The sequence below is a fragment of the Emys orbicularis genome, chromosome 20 (genome assembly GCF_028017835.1).
Source record: "Emys orbicularis isolate rEmyOrb1 chromosome 20, rEmyOrb1.hap1, whole genome shotgun sequence".
Taxonomy (NCBI): domain Eukaryota; kingdom Metazoa; phylum Chordata; order Testudines; family Emydidae; genus Emys; species Emys orbicularis.
The window spans coordinates 4,759,728-4,782,333 of NC_088702.1; the positions used below are offsets into that span (position 1 = coordinate 4,759,728).

At 49.0% G+C, this 22,606-nt stretch overlaps 1 protein-coding gene across 1 annotated transcript; it reads right to left on the bottom strand.

Annotated features, from left to right (window-relative positions):
• Nucleotides 1-977: 977 nt before the first annotated feature.
• MEX3A (mex-3 RNA binding family member A) lies at nucleotides 978-18,654 on the bottom strand. Its single transcript, XM_065420514.1, has 2 exons — nucleotides 18,189-18,654; nucleotides 978-2,083 (listed from the first exon to the last, which is right to left on the bottom strand). Exons 1-2 carry the CDS (start codon nucleotides 18,652-18,654, stop codon nucleotides 978-980), a joined length of 1,572 nt encoding a protein of 523 aa, XP_065276586.1.
• Between the last annotated feature and the right edge of the window lie 3,952 nt (nucleotides 18,655-22,606).

Genomic DNA, 22,606 nt, shown 5'->3' on the forward strand with positions numbered 1-22,606 from the left:
ATGGGAACTCAAGACTGGTTTTGAAATACCCTGTTAGTGACTCCTGATTCAACTGATGAACAAATCCCAGTTTGGATTTTAAAAAAACAAAAAAACAAACAGAGTTCCAAACTCCGCAGTGGCTCAGAATAATAAAATAAATGCTAAGCACCCAGTGTGACTCCTATAGGTTCTTCCAAACCTTCTTCAGTTTCACCGGCGTCATTTTTATTTGTTTTTTCAATGTTCTTTTTTTAGAAAAAAAAGGAAAACAATAAAAGTTCTTTAGCTGCTGTTTTGTGGTTTTTTTTTTTGTTTGTATTTTTTAAAATCTTTGAGGTAATAGAGTTGTGCCCTCGTTCTAACAGGTTCCCAGAGGTTGATGTTTTTTTTCTTTCTTTTTCCCCCCTTTGCCATCTGTTTTCTTTTCTTTCTGTTTGTTTCTTTCCGAGCTCTCCTCTGCCAGTTGGTTTGATGTCCCCAGGAGGGGGCGGGTGGCAGCTGCAGACCAAGTTAAAAGAGGGAGTGTTGGTGGGGAAGGAAGAGCTGTTGGGGAAGCCCCTCATTTTCCATGTGCCCCCGGTGTCTCGGTCAAATAAAGATGACCAAGCTTGATCAATGCAGAAGAGCTGTGAGTCCTGTCTCGCCACAAAAAAAAAAATTAACTAAACCGCTTTGCTTCCGAGATCCAAGTGTGCATTCAGAGTACTTGTTTTAAAAAGACATCGTAGGCTGGAGCATCGTTTGCCCTTCAAAATTTCTGGCTTTTCTATTCATTTTAATTTATTATTATTCACTTCTTTTTTTAAAAAATAATGTACATTGCTCGTAAAATAATTTCTTTTTTCTTCTTCTTTAAATTAATTATTTTATTCTTTCATTCATTTGTTTATTCTTCAGATGTCATTAATTATTATCATCATCATTATCTTTTTATTGGACTCCCACCCCCTCCCCATTTCGGTCCCCACTTCCCCCCACCACCCCGTCCTGTCTCTTTAAGAAAATATTCTAATAGCCTGAGTGGCTGCAGCATGGCAAACCGGGCACTCCGGGTCGGTCCTCTCGCAGATCCGCACGGCGCACTCCATGCAGAAGAGGTTATGGCCGCATGGCACCAGGGCGGCCGTCACTTCACTTTCAAAACACACCATGCACTCCCGGCTGCTGGAGATGGATGTCCGGGCGGTGGTGTTGGCTCCCAGCTTGGAAAATCCTTGCAGTGGTTCCCCTGGAGACCTTCTGGGGAGCCCAGAGAGGTTAGGCTCTTGGATAGAAGAGGATGGGGAGCGATGCGAGTTAGGATGGACGGCGCCAGTGCTGCCGGATCGTTGCTGCTTAGAGAAGAGCACTGAGACGGGGTTGGTGTTTTCCTGCCCGGCCCACATGGGGGCACCAGATTCTGGCACCCCATAATAGAGATCTTGTTTGTTCACACCATAGTTAGGAAAGAGGTAACCATAATTGAAGTCATTTTGGTCGTTCAGTCGGGGTGTCTCGTAGACCGGGTCCACAGAGCAGTCACCGATGCACCCAAGGCTGTTCTGTCGGAAGGTGGAGAGGGGCTTGCAGCCTGGGGCAGGCGTGTGGACCCGCCACGCCTCTGAGTAGCGATTCTCCATGCCCGAGTCAGGGCTGCTGGACAGGAAGTCATTCTCATTGTTGTATTCCAGGATCTTGCCCGTCCTCACTGCGATGTGGGTCTCAATCTCCTCGCGGGCCCGCTCCACGTTGCCGGGTGCTCCTGTGATCTCAAAGACGGGGTCCCGGTCCCGGCTGGGTGTGATGATGTAGGTATTGGTTTGCTGCTGGATCCGCTTGATGGTGGCCCCTTTGGGACCCACTACCAAGCCCACCACACGATAGGGTACACGGACCCGGATGGTGACTTGGCCGGGCAGGGTAGGGGCGCTGCCAAAGGTGGTGCCGGCCTTGTTGCGGGAGGCCCGGATCATGGAGAAGTGCTCCGCTGCCGAGATGATCTCCCGCCTAGCCATGGCAACGTCTTCCCGCCGCCCCGTCACCATGAAGACTGGCTCCTCGCCGCGCACCGGGGTCTTGATGTAGGTGTTGGTCTTTGCCCTCAGAGCTTTGATCTTACAGCCTTGGGGAAAAGCAAAGACAGAAAACAAGGGAGAGGGATTAGAGTCAAGGCCTTCTCCCCAACATCCTCTGCACAAAACCCCACCTGGCGCTCAATTTTCCCTCAAGGCCTACCCTGGGGCCCAGCCCCGTCAGAGGCCAAGCAACCTCCCACTCAAGGCCCAGCCCTGCCAGGGGCCAAATGACCAGAGACATATATTCTACACTCCCAGGCCTGTGCGTAGTGACCAGTTTGTCCAATGGTCTCCCCCAGAAATTTAGGGCCTTAACGTGATATAGCTCAGCGTTTTATGATCAGCAGCCTCCCCCAACTCCTCCCTCCCCAGCAGGGGGTGCTGGGTAGCGATTCCACCCAGCAGGTCTGTTGAGAGAAATATGAGGCTCTGGTACATCCTTCGCTGGGGCCTCATCCTCTCCCCATTTCATTTTATTTGCACAGACATCACAAGTATTTTGGGGGCCCCCTGAGCTCAGGGTCCCAGTACAATTGCCCTCCTCTCTCCCCCTCACATCAGCCCTGCCCCTCAGCCCCCGGCGACCAGGCAAGGCTGATGACTGTTGGTGGTGGCACCATCTTGAGACCAGCAACCCCAGCCCAGGAGAGGAAGGGGCTAATGCAACCACTGGGGAGGAAAGCTTCATTTCACCACCGCAGGGATAGGTCACTTAATGAATGAGGCCCCCACCTCACCCCCTCAGCCACACACTGGAGAGTGGGGAGGGAGAGGCCTCCACCCCCCCAGACATACACTGGGGAGAGGGGAGGGAGAGGCCCCCACCCCTCCCAGACACACACTGGGGAGGGAGAGGCCCCCACCCCCGCCCCCCACATAAACACTGCATGTAGAGGCCTCAGGAAATCACCTGCCCTCTGCCCCACAGTGGCTTGTGCGCCCGGTCCCCTTTTCCCCCTCTCCCCCAGGCCAGGTGTCCCATCGTGTCACCCTGAGAACCCTGTCCTCTTCCCTACACACTGCCTGGGCCCTGAGGGGGATTAAACGGCTCCCATGGCAACGCAGGATTCAGCCTGCCTAATGCGCCGAGGGGCGACCCGTCATTCCCATTGACATTAACAGGCCTCATCCCATTGACTCCCATGGGGGAATAACGGGACCCTGACCGCAGACGAGGGAGGCTCAGCCCCACTCAGCACGTTGAAGGTCCAGCTCCTGAATGTAACGTTGGGAGAGGAGATTAGTGGTGAAAAAGAGGTGGGTTGCTTGAAGAGATGGGTTTAAAGGACGGATCAGGTGCCTGGCAGAAAAGTGTCCCGGCCTAGGGGGCAGCATGATGGAAAGCATGAAGCAGAGAGCAGGGGGAAGAGGCGAGAAAGGGATAATGCAAATGGCGGGGCCTGGGTTCCCCAACCAGCCAGTGGGAAGATGGCATGAAGCCTCCCCCGCCCCCCCGACAAAAGGGGATAAGGATGATTTAAACCCTTGAGCGAAGGGTGGTAAGGCCACGGGGCTGAGAGCTTGGACTGAGGACCACATGTGAGGACAACCGACTTTGTTACATGGCCTGTCCGAAGAGCTGAGCTGCGGCAAAAGACAACCCACTGGAGTGATCACTGGCAGAGAGCACTACCGAGGAAAGAGCTGCTATGCCATATTCAGCGACGAGGGGGCGAGCCAGTGGTGAGTCTTGTTATATTAATTTAGATGGACTATATGGGCCCAAAGAGTTAAAGCTGTTAACTTGACCCTGTCTGTCACTGTCCCACATAAAACAGTGTTAAATAACCTCTGGGGTTTGGTATACAGAGCCTGCTTAGTACCATGGCAAACATGCTAGGAAATTCACGCCAAAGGTTAGAAATGTATTGATTGAAACACACAAAAGGAAAAGAATCAAAAGGCGGCAAAAGGCGTTGGAACTGAGATTGAGTGATTATGCAAAACAAATTTAATCAAAACCGCTTTTTAAAGAGGGCGAATACTGGTTAAAGTCTTTTATTCTGTCAAACAGTCCTTGGTGGGGGGAAAAGGATTAGTTCTAGTGTTCAGTTCTGAGTTGGGAATGATAGCCTCAACACAGAAGGGAGAGGAGGGCAACATGGGGAAAATACAGCTTTTGTCCATGTTTTTAGGGTACAGGGTGGCAGGTCAGTCAGGAATGGATGCTTTAGGATGCTCTCAACCCCGCCTCACCTCTGATCATCTCACTGATCTGGTCAGGTCCCTCTCCCAGTCCATCTCAGACCTTGCAGGACTGAATAGACTGCCTTATGTCAGTCTGCAGTGTGGTACAGTTGACTTCAAGATCAGGTAAAATGCAGAGAGAGAGAGAGGACAGAAGGAATATAGTGGGGGACAAAAAGACACACGAAGGAGGGGAAGACAGAGCAGGATCTCACTCGTGTAAGCCTGGGTTCCCCACTGGAGCAGCGATGGTGGCCAAGCGTCCCCAATGGAGTACCAAGGTAAAAATCCCTATACCGCAGCCACAATGGTTGTAGCAGTTCCCTTTCCTCCCAAGCCTCTTTTTAGTGCCCCAAAAAGCGTGATGGGTGGAACGGCTCATTCTCTTCTTATTTCGCCCACCAATTAGGCCTAAATTCTAAAGCACCAGTTTTGGCTCATTAATTTCTGGTCCGCTGCTCCTCTTGTTTACCAGTCATAATCTTAATGCAGTCCTTGGGTAATATCAGTAAGCCCTCTCTGCTGAAATTAATTCAGTCTTTCTGTCTCCTTAAATCTTTTCTTAAAACAGTTTTATGTAACAGGTCATTGTAACAATTCATGAACCTTTATCCACTTTCCATTGGCTTGGCTCACAGATACAGTAGGCCTGCTAGGCCTTGGAGATTACCTGTTATGGTAGCATCTCTGGCCCCTCCCAAGAGTGGGATTTATTGTGCTGGGACATGGTGAGAGACAATCCCTGCCCTGAAGTGCTTACAATGTAAATAGACAAAGGAACAATTATTATCCCCCTTTTACTGATGGGAAACCAAGGCACAGAGAGTAAATGATTTGCATGAGGGCACACCAGGAGTGTGTGGTGGAGGCAGGAAACCAGATGTCCCGGGTCCTCGCCCAGCACCTCAGCCACAAGACCATCCTTCTTATAGGTGGAAATAAGGGATAATTACTAGTTGAAAAACAAATGTCCTTTGTAAGTTGAAAGAAAAATTCTTCCTGGGGGCATTCCTGTAGGACAGAGATTCTATTAAAAACTCCTTTTTAAAGCATCTCAACTTTGGGGACAAATCATGTCAGGCACTGGTCTGTTTGAAATAACGAAGCCGGGGGACTGGCAAGCTCAAGGGGGATGGTAAATGGAGCCTTTCACCTCTAACCCATCCGTTCAAATCGTTTTAGTAGTGACCCAGTGTTGTTAACATCTGGAGGCTATTGGGTTCCTTGTGAGAAACGAGTTCAGCAGGTCTCAGCAACACAAAACCAGCTGTTGTCACTGGATCCCTTATTGTCAGCCTCAGTGGAGAGAGAATTGAATGTGCCCCTCTCGGTCATAGAGATGATCCCCTTCAGACAGAGTTGAGGCACATTGGCAAGCGTGGTACGTTTGGGGTGGCGGGTAGAATCTTGCATTGCCACTGCTGTGCTGGTATTGAAAACTTGCAGATGATCAGCTCTGCCCGCACCCTGAAGTTCCTGGAAAGACCAGTCACTGGTCACGTTTAGTGCTCCAAGGGCACATGATCTCACCAGCTGGCTCGCAGCCTTTCTGCCAAGCTGCGGCTCACCTAGAAATTCCTCTTCTTTTCACTTGGTCTAGGGCTAACCATTCCCTCTCCCATTGCAGCACCAAGCCTGCCGGTAGCCAGCAGCTGCGCCCCCAGCCCAGCCCACAGAGTGGCAGCGGCGCCTCTGCCTCCCTGGCTTTGCTGCTGGATCAGCGCATCTACCAGCTCCACCCCCCTCTCCAAAGCCCCACAGTGAAGAAGTGCACAGAGCAGGACTGCATGATGCTTGGGCCCTGCCCATGAGCCCCAAATCTTCCTGTGGAACAGCATCAAATCTGCAGCATCTGCTGTCACAGAGGGGGCAGCATTTTGCCCTGGATGAATTTCAGAGGGGTGAGATATGCAAAATAAACAGCCCTGGCAGCTGATAGTACAGCATGAGCGGTAGCAAGGTAAGCTTCCTTCCTATACTACTTCCCTGTCAATATCGTAGACACTAGAGGAACCCCATCAAAGTGCAAAGAGGAGAACTGAATCTCCAAGGTCCAGTCACTCAGCTTCTCTACTAAGGCTGCCTGGTGGTTTTTCTGGTATGGAATTGGACTAGCCCCACCATACTCACTCCACACAGGCCACTGAACAGTTTTGAGGCTTCTGGTCATAATCGACCTGGGTGAGATTTACACACAATCCTAAAAGGTAAAGGGTACGTACCCCATTACCAGTCCCCTCTCCCTTGGTCAAAAATTGCTTCCTGTCTTTCCAAAGGGAGGGAAAGGAGATTCATGGGGGTTTGATATAGGAAGGAGCCATGGTACAAATAGCCTTTTACCAGGGAAAGAATGAGATCTGAAAATGATCGGTTCCCTGCCTCCCCACAATCTGCAATAGGCAAATGGGGTTCTTCCCAGCTGCAGCATGTTGACCTAAGATGTCTGTTACAGCTAGTCAGAAAAGGGGATGTCTTCAACCTGCTCCAGTCTTGATAAATACAGTTCCCCCTTGGTGTCTGCTGACCGGGGAGCACAAAGGTTTCAGCTCCCAGCTGGAGCTGTGCAACCCCTAAGCCCAACCGCAACTCACCTGCTTTCCCATGCTGTTACAGCCCCAAAAGCTGGACCCGGATCTGAGTATGTCTGAAATGTAACTGAGATCTAGAGGCAGGAAGGATTTCCTAGTGGGTAGAACAGTGCGCTTGTGCAATCTGGGACCAATTCTTAGCTCTGCCACACACTGAAAAGCACGCCACTGACTTTGGAGACCTGAATCCCACTTTTAACGTGAACTGGGGGGTCCACATCCATTGACTTTCACTGCACTGAGGTTCCTTTTGAAAAAGTGACGCAGGGCCAGATTTTTAAATGTATTTAGGTGCTGAAAGATGCAGACAGTGGAATTTTCAAAAGTGCCCAGGCAGCCACTAGGCACTTATCCACACCTTCAGCCAAATACATACCTTTAAAAGTCTGACCTGAAGGCTCCTAAGTCACTTAGTACTTTTGAAAATTATTACCCTTTATTTCCCGTGCCTCAGTTCCCCATCTGTAAAATGGGGATAAACCCATTAATGATTGTGAGATGCTCAGATACTATAGTGAGGGCCAAAAATGTACCTACTAGATAGACCAGGGGTCGGCAATCTTTCAGAAGTGCTGTGCCGAGTCTTCATTTATTCACTCTAATTTACGGTTTCGCGTGCCAGTCATACATTTTTACGTTTTTAGAAGGTCTCTTTCTATAAGTCTATAATATAGAACTAAACTATTGTTGTATGTAAAGTAAATAAGGTTTTAAAAATGTTTAAGAAGCTTCATTTAAAATTAAATTAAAATGCAGAGCTCTCAGGACCGGTGGCCAGGACCCGGGCAGTGTGAGTGCCACTGAAAATCAGCTTGCGTGCCGCCTTTAGCACGCGTGTCATAGGTTGCCTACCCCTGAGATAGACCAAGGGTTAGATGTTAAAGGTATTTAGGAGCCTCACGATCGAGGTAGGTGCCTAGTGGGATCTTCAAAAGCACCCAGGCACCCAATTCCCCCAAGTGCCTTTGTAAATCACACTATGTGCCTATCTGCACTGTTAGGGGCCTAAATACACCCTGCTGCGTTAGACTGAGTGGCGCCAAATGGGATGACATCACATCGGAACATAACCAATGAACAGAGGAACAGTGGTGGTGTGGCTAAGGTGCTCGCCTGGGAATCGCCTCGTGCAGTCATTTCCACCTCTGCCAGCCAAATCAGAACGGTCTGTAGTGCTTCGCACCGATGCAAATGACTGCATAAGGTGCAGGACAATGGAGCACCTGGCCCAATAGGGCTACTGGTGGAGCAAGGAGACAAGGCTCTGATCCTCTGACTGGCATGATCTGTATTGGGAGACTGCCCTCCACCACCTCTGTAACCCCCTTCCCTGGAAAATAAGCCACTTCCTTGCCTTCTACTGCCCTCCGGTCCCAACCTCCTTTCCTCCCTTTACATTATACCTTTAACACACCATGGCCTACAAAGAGGTGCTCTGTACCCCAAAAACTGGGACTCCTCAGCTCGTAGGCTGGAACATTATTATTTATATAGATCCTAATAAGTAACAGCAAGTCTCTGAGCTGGGAGCTCTGGACTGGAGTTCGTCTAGCAAGACACTGGCTTATGGTGACATCACAGCATTTACACCGCTGTAACACTCTCCTTGCCGGGGTCAGCAGCAAGGATGGAACCCTGCCCCTTCAGCGCAAGGCCACCCACTTGAGCTACCAGGATAACTCTAGGTACAGCCACTTTTTTTCCTCCTTTTTTAAGACCTGCAGCAGCAAGTGCACTGTCAACTGACTCGGGCTTGTGCGACGCGGATAAAAATAGAAGTGTAGCTGTTCCCGCTCAGGCTGGAGCCCGGGCTCTTAGATACGGCCCCGTCGCTGGGTTTCACTGAAGCCTGGAACACCTACACTGCTCATTTTAGCTCAGTAGTGCAAGCCTGAATCAGCTGACCCAGGCTCTGAGAGTCACTGCTGCGGGATTTCTCCCCCCCCCCCCCCCCCCCGTAGACTGTGCCCTCTGTCAGCTGGCAATAGTGGTAGACTGTTTATGCAACCCTAGCTAGTGACTGAACCATATAAAGCGCACTGGACCACCACATCATGCTAGTCAACTACTGTGCAACACGACCATTTGGGCTGCATTAGATTGTGTGGCAATGAAATACGATGACACCACATCGAAACATCACTAGCTCATAAATAAAGAATGGTCTGGTGGTTAAGGCACTGGCCTGGCACTCAGGAAACATGGGTTCACATCCCAATTCTGCCACAGACTCTCAGTATGAGTTAGAGCAGGTCACTTAGCCTCTCTGGGGAAAATACTCCACTGTCCTTTATTTAGGGCAGGGCCTGTCTCTTACCATGAATCTGTACAGAGCCTAGCACAATAAGTAATGTGACAACATTGCATTACACCTAACTCTCTGCCAAGGCATTGATTTCATGGAGCCCCATGGAGGGGGTTGCTAGATGCAACCCTGAGAAAGATCAAGACAATTCCCAGAAAATCCAGGCCAGCTAGAAACCCTACTGAGTGCTATCTAGCCTGATGCTACTCCCCATTGAGATTGTGCCCTGCAGTAGATTTGCAGTGCTTTGTCCAGTCAAGGTTTAAAATGGCTCACGTGGACTGATTATTATTTACTATTTGTACTGCAGTAGCACCAGTCAGGGATCCGGGTCCGTACAAACACAGAACAGAAACACAGTCCCTATCCCACGGAGCTCGCCATCTTCATAAGATTAACTGAGAGGCCATGATGTCCTGTGGGAGATCACCCCACCATTATATCGTTAATGACATGCTTCTGCCTTGGGGAGAACGTCCACCTATTGTGTGGGACTGAAGTTATGTTTGCCTAAACGCCCTGGTATTTAGGTAAACAGGTCTGCATCCCAGGAGCAAGAGTCCCGTTTGCATCCAAAATAGGATGTCAGGTTATGCACTTGCTGGGGTGGACCTGGGATCTGCTAACAGGAGAACCTGGGACAATGGTTGCACACAGATGGAGGGAGATCCAGGCCCAGCCTGATAGGAAACAATCAAGCAGGTGACGCAAAGGGTCATGCAGGCAGAGACAAAGGAAGGAGGCTCCACGCTGGGGACAGATGGAAGGAAACCAAGGCAAGATATACATGAATGGGGACAAATGTAGAACAAGATCATATAAGCTGGAGCGGGTGGGAAGAGGTTACAGCGATAGCAAGAAACAAACAGTGATGGGGGCGGGGGAGAAGGAGAGACACACCGAATGGCAAAGGGGACACAGGCAAGGAGACAGCACAGGAGAAAGGGGGAGGGAAGATCTGGAAACGGACAAAAGGACGCATGGTGCAGCTGATGGTGTGAGAAGCAGGGGGGAGGAGGGAGGGTCTCCAAGCGGCCTGCAGACAGGAGAACTAGCTTTGCAGAGACAGACAGATGGGGGAACCTTTGCTTTAAACTGAAAAACACAGGAAACAAGATTGACCAACACCCAACCATTAAGCCAGGAGGCCCCTCACAGGCCAATGGGCCAGATCCTCAGCTGATGTGAATTGGTGTAGTTCCACGGAAGACAATGAAACAGATCCTCAGCTCATGTAAACTGGTTTAGTTCCATTGCCTTCCAAAGGGAGCCACGCTGAATTACACCAGCTAAAAATCTAGCCATTCTTATATTTGATTTATCCATTTATACCTATGACGGGGCCCTAATCCTGAGCCCACACCCAATCCTGATCTCACTCTATGCCAGTGTAAATGAGGGGTGTAACTCCATTGACTTCAGTGGGTGCACTTTTTGGCAGCAGAAAGCAGGGTCAGGATCCAGCTCTATTCATCCCAGCTGGAATGAGCAATAAGGATGGTATCCTTTCCCCACAACACACATACACTCCTTTCCCCTATTTTTGTTATTCGAGGCTTTTTCTCATCTCTAACTAACACCACAGAACAAACCTCTTTACTTAGTGGATTAGTAAAGGGGCAGAATTACCCACTACGCTATTAAGAATGTAAAACTAAGTCGAGAAGAGAACCTCCAGCACATTTCTATAGGGCAGTACTCTTTAAGGCATTGCACAAACATCACCTAATTTATCCCTGTCAGCTAGGTTTTTATATTGGGAAGGGAAATAAGCCCTTGCTTGTCTATACAGGTTGTGGGTTGTTTTTTTTTAAAACTCAAGTTCGTTGATCGCCAATTAACTCAAGTTCACTAACAAATTTGTAAATTATTTCACTGAACTACAAACCTTTGTTGGAGAACAAACCTTTGTGGCATGTCCAGACTTGCACATACAAACGAGTTAGCTAACTGGAGGCAATTGGTAATCAGTAAACTCCAGCTAAAAAGTCTAGTCTGGCTATGTCCCAAAGATGGTGATTAGAAATGCTGGAAGATTGGGATAGACTGAGTCAAATTCTCCTCTCTGTTACCCCAATGTAAGAGCCTGCTCCAAAAATACATGGAAGTTGAGGGATCAGAGATTAAGGGCTTGATTTGTCATTGCCCTGCACCTAGAGGAGTTAGTTAATCAGCGCAGTGTGGGTGTAACATGCTATCGTTTGCACACACTGGTCCCAATACTCTTCTCATACTGGTTTTACACCAGTGTGAGTCCATTGAGAGCCAATTCTTGTTTACACCAAGATCCCTTTGCACTGCTCTGGCAGCGTCAAGGGGGCCTTAAAGTGGATCTAAATTACAGATGCACTCACTTTGGGTGTAAATGCTGACGCAAGGCGCGGGGCAAAAGAGAATCAGGCCCCTGGAAGTGTACACCCGTGTAAATCCAAAGTTAATGTCACTGATAGCCAAATGCAGCTTTTCATTTCCAAAGACTGAAGGCCAGATCCTCAGCCGCTTTAGCTCCATTGAAGCCAACAGCTGGTGTAAACTGGTGTAACTCCACTGAAGCCAGTGGGTTAGACCCTCAGATCAAGGAGCGAATGATGCTATGCCAGTTTACGTCAGCTGCTAATCTGGTCCTGAGGTTTTTAAACAGATCACATCAAATCACTATTGGTCTTTACACACACACATATTTTTAAGATATAAATAATTCCCACAGACAAAAGTTTTCAGCCCGATTCTCTTTCACGGCACCCCTTTACACCGCTCTGGTGTAAATTACATACGTATGGACCTGCTTTAAGGCACTTTTAGGCTGCCAGAGGAGCGTAAAGGGGGCCTCAGAGAAAATGAGGACCTGGCCCCTTATCTGTAATATTCATAACATTAAAAGAGGCCTGTAAAATAAACAACCATCAAATATATCTGTGTGGCAAAACTTTGTTTCGTTGCTGGTGAAAGTTGAGTTCAAAACACATACACAAAGCACCAGAAACATGCAACCACTAATTAACTGTTGGGTGAGATTTTGTTGCGTTGCTGATGAAAACTGTATTAAAAAACACGTACACACAAAGCACCACAAATAAACAACAACTAAATCTCTTTGCAGCGAGGCCTTAGTGCACTGCTGATGCAAGTTGTGTTAAAAAAAAACCCACACACCCCAAAATAAGCAATCACTGAATTTCCGTGTGGTTGGGGCCTTTTTGCATAGCTGATTAAAGTTATTCAACACACACACACACACACACACACGCATATACACCCGAAGACACCACAAACAATCACCATCTTGTTGTGTTGCAGATGGAAGTTATGCTACAGAAAAACCCAACCTCGGCAGCAGATCTCAAACAGCAAGGCATCATCATGCAGGGTAGGGTGGGTGTGTCACTGTTGTGCCCACATGGCGCAATCCTGACGTCTGACTTTGTCACATGTTTTAGACCTCGCTGGGAGAACGGGGCCAGGAGAACTGCACAGGGATGGGGGGCTGCCAGACAAAGGTGGGAAATTGGTGGCGGTGGGGGAAATCTGGAGGGAGGGGACCAAGGACCAAACAGCAACATGTTTTCCTGCCGCCCTAGATTCCAGCCACCCCACTCTGCAGTGAGGTTCATTTGGTCAGCAATAGCACAGCCAGCAGCCAGACCCAACACATGGAAAATTCCCTTTGTCTCTCCAGGCTTCACTTTCTCCTCCTGCCACACACTTTTGGTTAGGTTCTTAAGACCCACCCAGGGCAGATTCCCCTCTTGCACCGACTGGTGTAAATCCAGACTACGCTGGGCCTGATTCTCCTTTACACTTGACACCACTCGGGCACACAGCCCAATTTACACCCACTTTAAAGCCCTTTTGCACTGCCAGAGTGAGAATCAGGCCCCACTGCACCGAAAGGAGCTAAATCTGGGATTTCCATGGCAGAGCAGACAGCAGGATCTGACCCAGAGCTGCTTCCCTGATTCTTTTAGACACACCTCCACATGGGGGGGCGGAGGGGAGGAGATAGAATCATCAGGGCGCCTGAATGAAAAGGCTCCCTCGGACTATTTTTAAATGCAGAGAGCGTTAGAGCATGTTCACAGCGACACAAAGAGCCCAATCACCTGGGGTTACTGGGGCCTCTTGTTATTTGACTTCACCTCACCAAGAAAGCACAATTTATGTTAAGCTCCCTCTCAGCATAATCTCGTCTCTGTTGACAACAGGGTGAGTAAGAGCAGGCGGGGAGAGGCTTCACTAGAGAGTCTCTCCGGATTTAGGGAGTAATGATGTTGCCATTGCTAATAAAATAATAAATAATCATCATAAATTTATATTTTATTCATTGTTATTATAATTATACCTAGATCTTACAGAGGACTTCTTTTCTCAGACAGGGTGGGGGCGCAGAGTATGCAAACCTACCGCTGGGAGCATTAGAAAGCAAACCTAATCCTCCCCCATCCCCCCACCATACATACAAAGAAATGCGACTGCATATCAGCTCAGGATGCTGTTTAAAAACTGGAAGCCCCCAGCCAGCCCCAGGGCCTACCTTCTCTGTGGGTGGGAATGGCACCAATTTACCCCAGCAAAAAATTCAGCTCCTTGCATCTCTCAGGCCTTTCCACAACTGGGCCCTGGGCTCCCCAGTGAAGAACCCAGGTGTCTTAGTGCCTCAGAATTTTGTCCCTTTTAAAGACCCAGGCACGTGTAGCGAGGGGTCACACCTCTCGCTCCCCTCCACTCTCATCTGGCATCAGTCCCCTCTATGACAATCTTGACAGTCTGGGCACAAGAGCCTTCTCCTTTGCAACTCTGGTCTCTCTGCTCTTCAAAGTCACCTGCAAAGGCTGCAAACCTATTGAACGTCTCCCCTGCCCTCTGCTATGAATTTTGCGTTTAACTTTGTGAGCATATTCAGCTCTTGGGAGCAGCTTGCATGGGTGTTGTCTACGGGAGTAATTCAAAGTAGTAATTCAAAGCACTCCGGGGCAGACCTAGAACAGGCAAACATCTGCACATAGGGGTTCAGAAAAAACATACAGGGTCTCTATACTCTCCAAACCCAGCAAAGTCGTATTCTGCCCTAGCTTCACGTACAGAGGGGGTGAGCAAGGGGCTGGGGGCCAGGCAGAGGTGCCCGCAGTGGGTTTGCACCTCCAGTGGCCATAAGCAGCCAAGTAGGGGTTTGCCTAGGGGTCATTGCTCCCACTCCAGCTGTGGAAGGGAATGCCTGGCAGGTCCAGGTACTGACCATGGCTTGGGGGGTGGATTCTGCCTCCCCTCCAATCCCTGTGCACTTGGAGTTCATAAATGCCACTCTCAGGAATCATTATTACTTTGTTCCCTGTCGATCCTTCTCTGGTTTCCTTCCATCCACTCTGATTTAAAAAGGCAGCAACTGGCTCATCCCACCAGACATCCAGGTTCATTGCTGACCTTTGTGGCAAGATGGGGGAGGAAGCGGCACTATGTACATGGCTAGCCGCTTCCTCCAAAAATCAGGCTCTCCAGGGAAAAAGCCAGTGTCCCAGTGACTCAGAATCTTGTCCCTTTTAAAGTCCACAGCCCACATAGCCTGGGGTTGCATCATTAATGAGGCTCTCAGCACAGCAACCGGCACCACCACAACTCAAGTGCAGTTTACAGAATGCAACTGGCTCTTTAAGGGCATATTAACAGTTCCCATGGAACATGCATATCCATCAAGCACAAGTTTATTTCCTGGAGCGTCTATCATTCAAACTGGATCCACCCCTCCCGCCCCCAAATTAAACCACTTTGCAAAGAGAGTTACCACCATTCAAATAAAAATACATGGGGCTTGATTCTCAGTTACACTAAGATCCCTTTACACTGTTCTGGCAGTGCAAACGGGTCTTAAAGTGGACATAAATTGCACTGCCAGAAGTGTGCAAAGAGGCCTTGTGTGTGTACGTTTTTAATAAGTTGCACTTTGACAGCTGGGAAAAGTTTTTTTAAAGATCAAGAAATTTAGCAATTTATTTAATTGGAACAATGTCAAGTTTAAAAGAAAAACAACTGGTTTTGATTAAAAATCCTCAAACAAGTTTTTTTTTTTTTTTAAAGGATATTTATATCTCTTTTCCATACATTTTTATCTCCTTATCCTCAGATATCCACCGAAAGCAACCATTCCCCTTTAATGTACCACAGGCTTGCATTGGCTTCATCCACTCTATTAAACAAGGGACCTCATTTATAATCTTCATGCAGTGGGTTCTCTAGAGACTCCAGGCAGGCCTTTCAAAAGAACTCAGCACCCATTCACCTAACCAAAGTGACCAGGTTCTCAAAAGTGCCTAGCACCCAAGCAGCACCCATTGTCCTCAACGGATGCTCAGCACTTTTGGAAACCTGTACCCCATCATCTAACCTCCAAACAAAAAACAGACCCCCCAAAGGCATAAAATTAGACAAGGAAGAAAGAAAGAAAGATCCTCAGCTGGGGTAAATCAGTGTAGTTGCATAGACTTTAATGGAGTGAAACTGATTTAAACCAGCTGAAAATTTGTCATGTTGACTTTAGATGGAGCAATGCTGATTTACCCCAGCTGGGAATCTGGCCCATGGATACTTACCAGTTTCCCAGACATTGGAACCAACCCTCCCTCCCCACAGGCAAACCGCTAGTGGGAGAATTGCAGCAGGTTTCTGCCATCACTCCATTCACAACACACACACACTGCTGCATGCAAAACAAATCAAAACACACCCCTCTGCTTTAGAGTTTGGGTCAGCGATGTTACCCAGACAGAAAACAACACAGGCATCTTTCTGGCATCATATAACATTTCCAGTTTTGATTCGGCCTAACAAATCTCTCTCTCTTTTAACTTTATTAAACAAAGGGGGCCTGATTCTCCATTGCCCAGCACCTTGTGCAATCATTAACACTGGTGCAAACACTACCCTGCTGACCACGCTCACTCTGCTCTGGTGTAAATGGCTGCACATGGTGTAGGGCCATTGAGAATTGGGCCCAGGGAGATCTTCTTTGGTAGCAACATACCCCCACAACCCCCATCCCCTCTATTCACAGAGACACTGGGCCAGATCCTGAGCTTGGTGGTATGAAACCAGAATGAAATCCATTGACTTTAATAGAATTGCCCTAGGTTTACACCGAAATCAGACCCCTGAGGCACTTTTGCCCGCGCTGGGGTCCTCTCAAGGCAGCAGGCACCTCACTGATGGCAAAAGGCCTAAAACTCGCCTTCACGGAAGAAAGTCAAGCCACCGAAGGCCCTATTGTTCCAATACATGTTCCACTTAACCATGCACAACCATTAGTCATCCATATTTCTCCCTCTCTAATTCCCCCCACACCTCCCCCTCTGGGAGCATCAACCTCAAGAAAGGACCCCCTTTGCCTTTCCACTCTCCCCCACATCTGTCCAACAGCAAAACTCCCTGCTCATGGCAATTTTGACTCACGACCCAAAAGGAGGCATTTGGGTTTTGAACTGCAGTTTTTACCAGTCACACTTCCAGTGCATCAAGTTACTTGTTTAGAAACAAAAAACACATCCCACACTGCTTCCCCCCCCACCCCAAACACCATAAAACTTCTCTCCGCCAGCCGTATTAATTTTAACCCTGCGTTAGCACCGGACTGATGGCTTCCAGCAATAATTCCTTCTACTTGGAAGACTGGAAGGGGGTGGAGGGGGAGAGATGGGCGACTTAAGAGTGGGTGTGGTATATATATAATTTTTTAAGCCCTCCTCCATTCTACCTCGCTTCGAATGGAGCCCGTAAAGAGAACAAAAGCATCACTGTCAAAGAGATTCTGGTCAGCTCTGGGGGGGGGGGGGGGGGAGGAGGGGGGGAGATAGAAAAGGAGGATGGAAAATGAAGAATAGGGCACAAGCAGGATTGTTAAATTCCAAACCCTCCAGTCACATGATTCCAGAAAGAGTTCAACTTTCATTAATCTGTTATTTGAATCCTTTATAGGCCTTAAGAACGCCCCCCCCCCCCCCAACCCACAGCACAACCCCTCGACTTCCCGCACGGAGCCCAACAAAGGGGATTTTCCCCTCGCCCCGCCTTGCCCCCGTGGAAAGAATGAGCGGACGAGTCTCCCTAGCCGGAAGGCAGGGAGTGTGGCTGGAGAGAGACATATTTCACACCAGCAAAGTAGCAAAAAGGAGGGGGGTTTTTCCCCGAACGAGCGGAATGATCTCACACACATTCCTCCAGATTTCATCCGGCCGGGTTTTAGAGCAAGCAAGCAACAAACAAACAAACCAACAAACAAACTCCGGACCATCCCTCCATTCACTTCGGCCCAGAGAAGTCCTTCTCGTTTCAGTCTGGGGGCACTGGGGAGGGGGGGGGATCAGAAGTGAGCTTTATTTCTCCCGGGGGCGGAACATCCAGATTTCCCCTCTTTGTTTCTTGGCATTATGAAACACTTTGGAGGGTGATGAGGGAGAAAGGAGAAGGGATATGGGGGGGGGGGGAGGAGAAGGGATATGGGGAAAGGAGAAGGGATGCGAGGGGGAAAGGAGAAGGGATATGGGGAAAGGAGAAGGGATGCGAGGGGGAAAGGAGAAGGGATATGGGGGGAGCATTTCCCTCCCCCTGCAGTGGCCATTATTCATCACCGGAGAGGGTGGGTGGAAATACTACTAATAGATGGACCTAGTTGATAACAATGGGAGAGGAGGCCTCAGAATGGGGCGGGGGGGGGGGGGAAGAGAAGATAATCTCAAGCGGACACTATTTAACTTTAAAACCCACTTCGAGTTCCACCACGCCCCCCCCCAAGAAGGGGAAAGACCGGGGTGTGTGTGTGGGGGGGGGGGTGTTTCCCAAGTGATGCCAACTGAGCGGGTGGTTTAACTTTTACCACTTCCACGCATCCCACCCCCCCCCATCTTAACAAAAGAAATAGGTGGGATGCTAGATGGGGGGCGTGGAGGGGTGTCTGGGAGGGGAGAGGGGGAAGAATCAGGAGTGGAGGCAGGTTAAGAAGGGGGGGTCGCTCGGCGGGGGGGGGGCGCAGGAGCAGGGCACGCTTAGGGCACACACACAAAAGCCCCCCCCCCCATCACCCACGCGTACCTTGCCTGCCCACTATCTCCGCCACGTGCTCCGAGCTGGGCACGGGGACGCACTCCGTGGTGTTGGAGCTACTCTTGAGCCGCAGCTCAGCCTCCTTGTACAAGGCGCACAACTTGGTCTCGGCCGCCCCGGCGGTGGACGCGGAGGACGAAATGGTCGCGGAGCCTTTCGAGGCCGGCGGGGGCGGCGGCTGCTGCGGCGGCGGCGGCGGCGGCTGGGGCGGCTGCTGGGGCGGCGGCGGCGGGTTACTGTTGTTGTTGTTGCTGTCCTCCGCTCCCACCACGGCGGAGGAGGAGGAGGAGGAGGACGGCTCCCCCAGCCCGAGCAGGCACAGCTGATCCAGGGCGAGCTGCAAAGCTCGGTCATCCTCCAGCAGCGCCCTGTCCTTGCTGCTCCCCGCGAAGCAGCCTAGCTCGCCGAAACCCCCGTTCCTTTCCATTATCCCTGATACTACCAGGCTAGGCATGGCTAACAAAGACTTGAGAGGGGGGTTGGGTGGTGGTGGTGGGTTGGGGAGGGTGTGTGTGTGTGTGGTGGTGGCGGGGGGGGGGGGAGTGTGAGAGAGAGGAGGGGAGTTGGGGGGGAACAAAGAGCTTGGGAGAGAGAGAGAGAGGAGGGGGGGAAAGGCAGAGGGAGAGAAACAGACAGAGGGAGAGAGAGAAAGGGACCCTCCGCCCACCTCCCCTCGCACTGGCCAAGCCCCTTTCTCTCTGTCTCTCTCGGTTCCTTTCTGTAACCTGATCTCTCTCTCTCTCTCTCCCAGGCACTTCCACTCCAATGTGGATCCCCTCCCACCTTTGCACAGAAAAGATTCCCCCACACAGCCCCCCCTTGGGCAGACCCCGCCTGGCTTTTGAGGGGTGTGCGGAGGGAGAGGCGCAAGAAACAGCACCAGCCAGCGTGTGCAAAAGGAGGGAGACGAGACGGGGGGGAAACTCTTTTGTTTTAAATTCCCTGGCTGCAGCATGAAACTGACACTCAGGAGGGCCCCGGAGGCTGCTGGGGGATGTAGTTTCGCACACGGGCGCACACACCCCCTTTGCCTGCTGCTTCTGCAGTCTAGGAAAGAGAGGGAAAGAAAGAAGGGGAGGGAGGGAGGAACGGATGAAAGAAGGTAAGAAGCCTGGTCTTGTGGGTAAGGCATTGGCTTGGGACGCAGGAGATCTGGCTTTGGCCACTGGTTCCCCTTGTGACCTTGGGCCAGTCACTTAATCTTGCAGCATCTGATCCCCCACCTGTAAAATGGGGACAATAATCCTTCCTGATCTCCACAGGATGCTGTAAGGATAAAATCCATGAATGACAGCGAGGGGCTCAGATCCTGTCGTGATAAGTACTAGGGAGAGGAAACTAGACAGGAGTAAAGAGAGAGAGAGAGAGGGCCTGCTCTTGTTTAGACCTGGGCAAATGGGGAGTGAGTCCACTAAACCCCAGAAGCTAGAAGGAGGGGTGGGGGGAAAAAGAAGCTATCTGGGAACAGAAAGGAATACACGCACACAGGCCCCTGATTCAGCAACGGGGCTGCATGTGGGTGCTCTGTGCCTGTGCAGAGTCTAATTGACTTCCGTGGGGAGCTCCAGTTGACAGAGGAATCAACACATTCATTGCAGGATCGGGGCCCTGTAGAGAAAGCAACACAGAAAGAGACCCAGAGCCAGAGAAGCAGACACACAGGGTCATTTCACTGTAGCCTTGTGCAGCTGTTTGCACCAGGGTAATTAACCTCTGGAACAATTTCCCCAGTATCTTGGTGGATTCTCCATCACTGACAGTTTTCAAATCAAGATTGGATGCTTTTCTAAATGATCTGCTCCTCTAGGAATTGTTTTGGGGAAGTTCTATGGCCCGTGTTATCCAGGAGGTCAGACTAGATGATCACAATGGTCCCTTCTGGCCTTGGAATCTGTGAATCTAGTGCAAAACGCTACCAGATCAGAATGCTCCCACTTCCTGAGGGTGTAAATTACTACTCAAGTCGTAGGGTGACAGTGAATTGGCCCATGGAGAGAAAAAGGCAGGGGGGAGGGGGGCTGATTCACCACTGCCTTGTGCACTAGTCCTTTGTACCACTCTGTTTGGTAACACTTGCTTTGCACCAGTATAAATGACAGCACAAGGGGCAGGAGAATCGAGCCCAGTAAGCGGTATTGGGCCATCTCAGACAAGATTTTTTTAAACCTCGTAACGGACAGAGACACAGCTTAAAAAAAAAAAAAATCTTTCACCATCTACCAAAAGAAGTGAGATCCTTGGAAAGAAAAGACGAACAACCCTGCTTTCAGATGACTCCCCGATGAAGGATTCTCTACATGAGCCAGACTTGGCAGAGCTGCTGGGGTGGGGGATGGGGGCAAAGGAACTCATGTGCTATTTGTTCAATGCAAAAGCAGAAAACTCTTGAATTGATTGCAATAACCCAACCTCCCTTTCCCCCAAATCTAGAGATACAGTGCTCCCTTTTCTTATTGAAATGAGGGGTGACTTGGTGGAAGGGGAGCATTGAAAATCGCTTTTCAGCTCCAAGCCTGCAAAGCTGTTTTCCTCCCTCCTTCCCCTTTCTTCCCTTTGAATCAAACCAGATGTCTCTCCCATGAAATGAGATTGCATGAGCTCACGCTGAAGAGAGACAATGCAGAAAGATGCAAGACCCTATTGAGCCACACTACACTGCAGCTTTGGCAGAGGCGACGTCTGCCTCTCTGGCTGGAGGGAATTGTGTGTGTGTGTGTGTGTGTGTGTGTGTGTGTGTGTGTGTGTGTGTGTGTGTGTGTGTGTGTGTGTGTGTGTGTGTGTGTGTGTGTGTTACTGAAGCAGGAATTTGCTACCCCGCACTGTATTTTGCATTATTTCCTCTCTTTCTCAGATCCTTGCAACTCTCTCTCTCTCTCTCTCTCTTTTTCTGGTTCTGCTGCGGCAGAAGATCTCAGCTTGCAAATGAACTGAGCAGATGAGGGATACTGCACAAGGAAATGTCTCATCCAGTGACTCACAAGGTAAGGTGTTGCTACAGCTTTCTTTGCAACTTTGCCTGGACAGTTTGGGAGTGGGTATTTTGCGTCTTTTCCAACCAGCCTCCCTGATCCATGGCAAAATGTCAGCCGGATGCTGCAACACCGTCAGATCAGACAGCCCAGCATGTTTTGTTTTGCTTAAACATATGAAATGATTCTGATTTTTGTTTCAATATTTCATGTTTATGATGCGATCGGAAAAAAACCAAGTATAACAAGAACAAAAAAGCCACCTGGTTATATTTAATGCATCTTGTTTTGACCATGATTTTAGAATTGTGTAATGTGTATGTATATACATACATGCATACATATAAACCTACATGCATCACACACACACATTGTATACATAACACATGCGTACTCATGTATGAGACATGAACACTACATATAATACAGGATAAGTCTATATGTGCATTTATTTAATATAGATATTCATATACTCACACGCAATCACGCGTACACATGCACACATGATCTATATCAATTACACAAATGCACACATAGACAATGATATATAAAGAGAGAATAAATTATGTGAGTATATATAGATATGTACTGTGTATATGTATGCATAATATGTGCATATATTTGTGTGCATAAAGTGTGTGTAAGGTGTGTGAGTGCGTATATATAGTGTGTGGGCATACTTAGTGTGTATATTTTTGGGTAAAGTGTGTGTGTGTACATAAAATACATATATATAGTTGTGTGAGCATACACACACACTATAGCTTTTGGGGTGAGTGACAGAATATATATATTTGAAAAACAATGTACTTGTCTTCTAAATTACAGCATTCAAGAATTGTTTTTCACCTGGTCAGAGTTTGATCTCTTTAGAGAGACAGACAGTGGTGCCTTGTCTGTAGGTATCACTTCATTTTAGGGAGACAGTTTCTCTTGCAACCCCCATTTTATGATCCACCCTATAATTCAGGAACAGAACTGTGACCCCTAAAGCAATGAAAGTGAGGGGGGAGAGTAATTCTGATGTTTATAGGCTGATCTTGCAAATACTGGCTCACTCAGGCAAATAGCCCCATTAATGTCAGAGGGGCAACTTGCAAAGGGCTCTCTTGTTACTTACTCACATGAGTAAGTGTTTGTATAATGAAGTGTTTATTTACTCCTTCACATGACACAAGAACTAGGGGTCACCCAATGAAATTAATAGGCAGCAGGTTTAAAACAAACAAAAGGAAGTACTTCTTCACTCAACGCAAGGTCAACCTGTGGAACTCCTTGCCAGGGGATGTTGTGACGGTCAACACTATATCGGGGTTCAAAAAAGAGCTAGATAAGTTCATGGAGGATAAGTCCATCAATGGCTATTAGCCAAGATGGTCAGGGATGCAGCCCCATGCTCTGAGTGTGCCTAACCTCTGATTGCCTGGAGCTTGGTGT

What these genes read in the sequence shown, in the direction of transcription:
- MEX3A (XM_065420514.1), bottom strand. Translation starts at nt 18,654, where the DNA reads ATGCCTAGCCTGGTAGTATCAGGGATAATGGAAAGGAACGGGGGTTTC. An exon ending in GGAGATAGTGGGCAGGCAAG is followed by an intron (nt 2,084 to 18,188) that starts GTACGCGTGGGT and finishes CTTTTCCCCAAG; the next exon opens with GCTGTAAGATCAAAGCTCTG.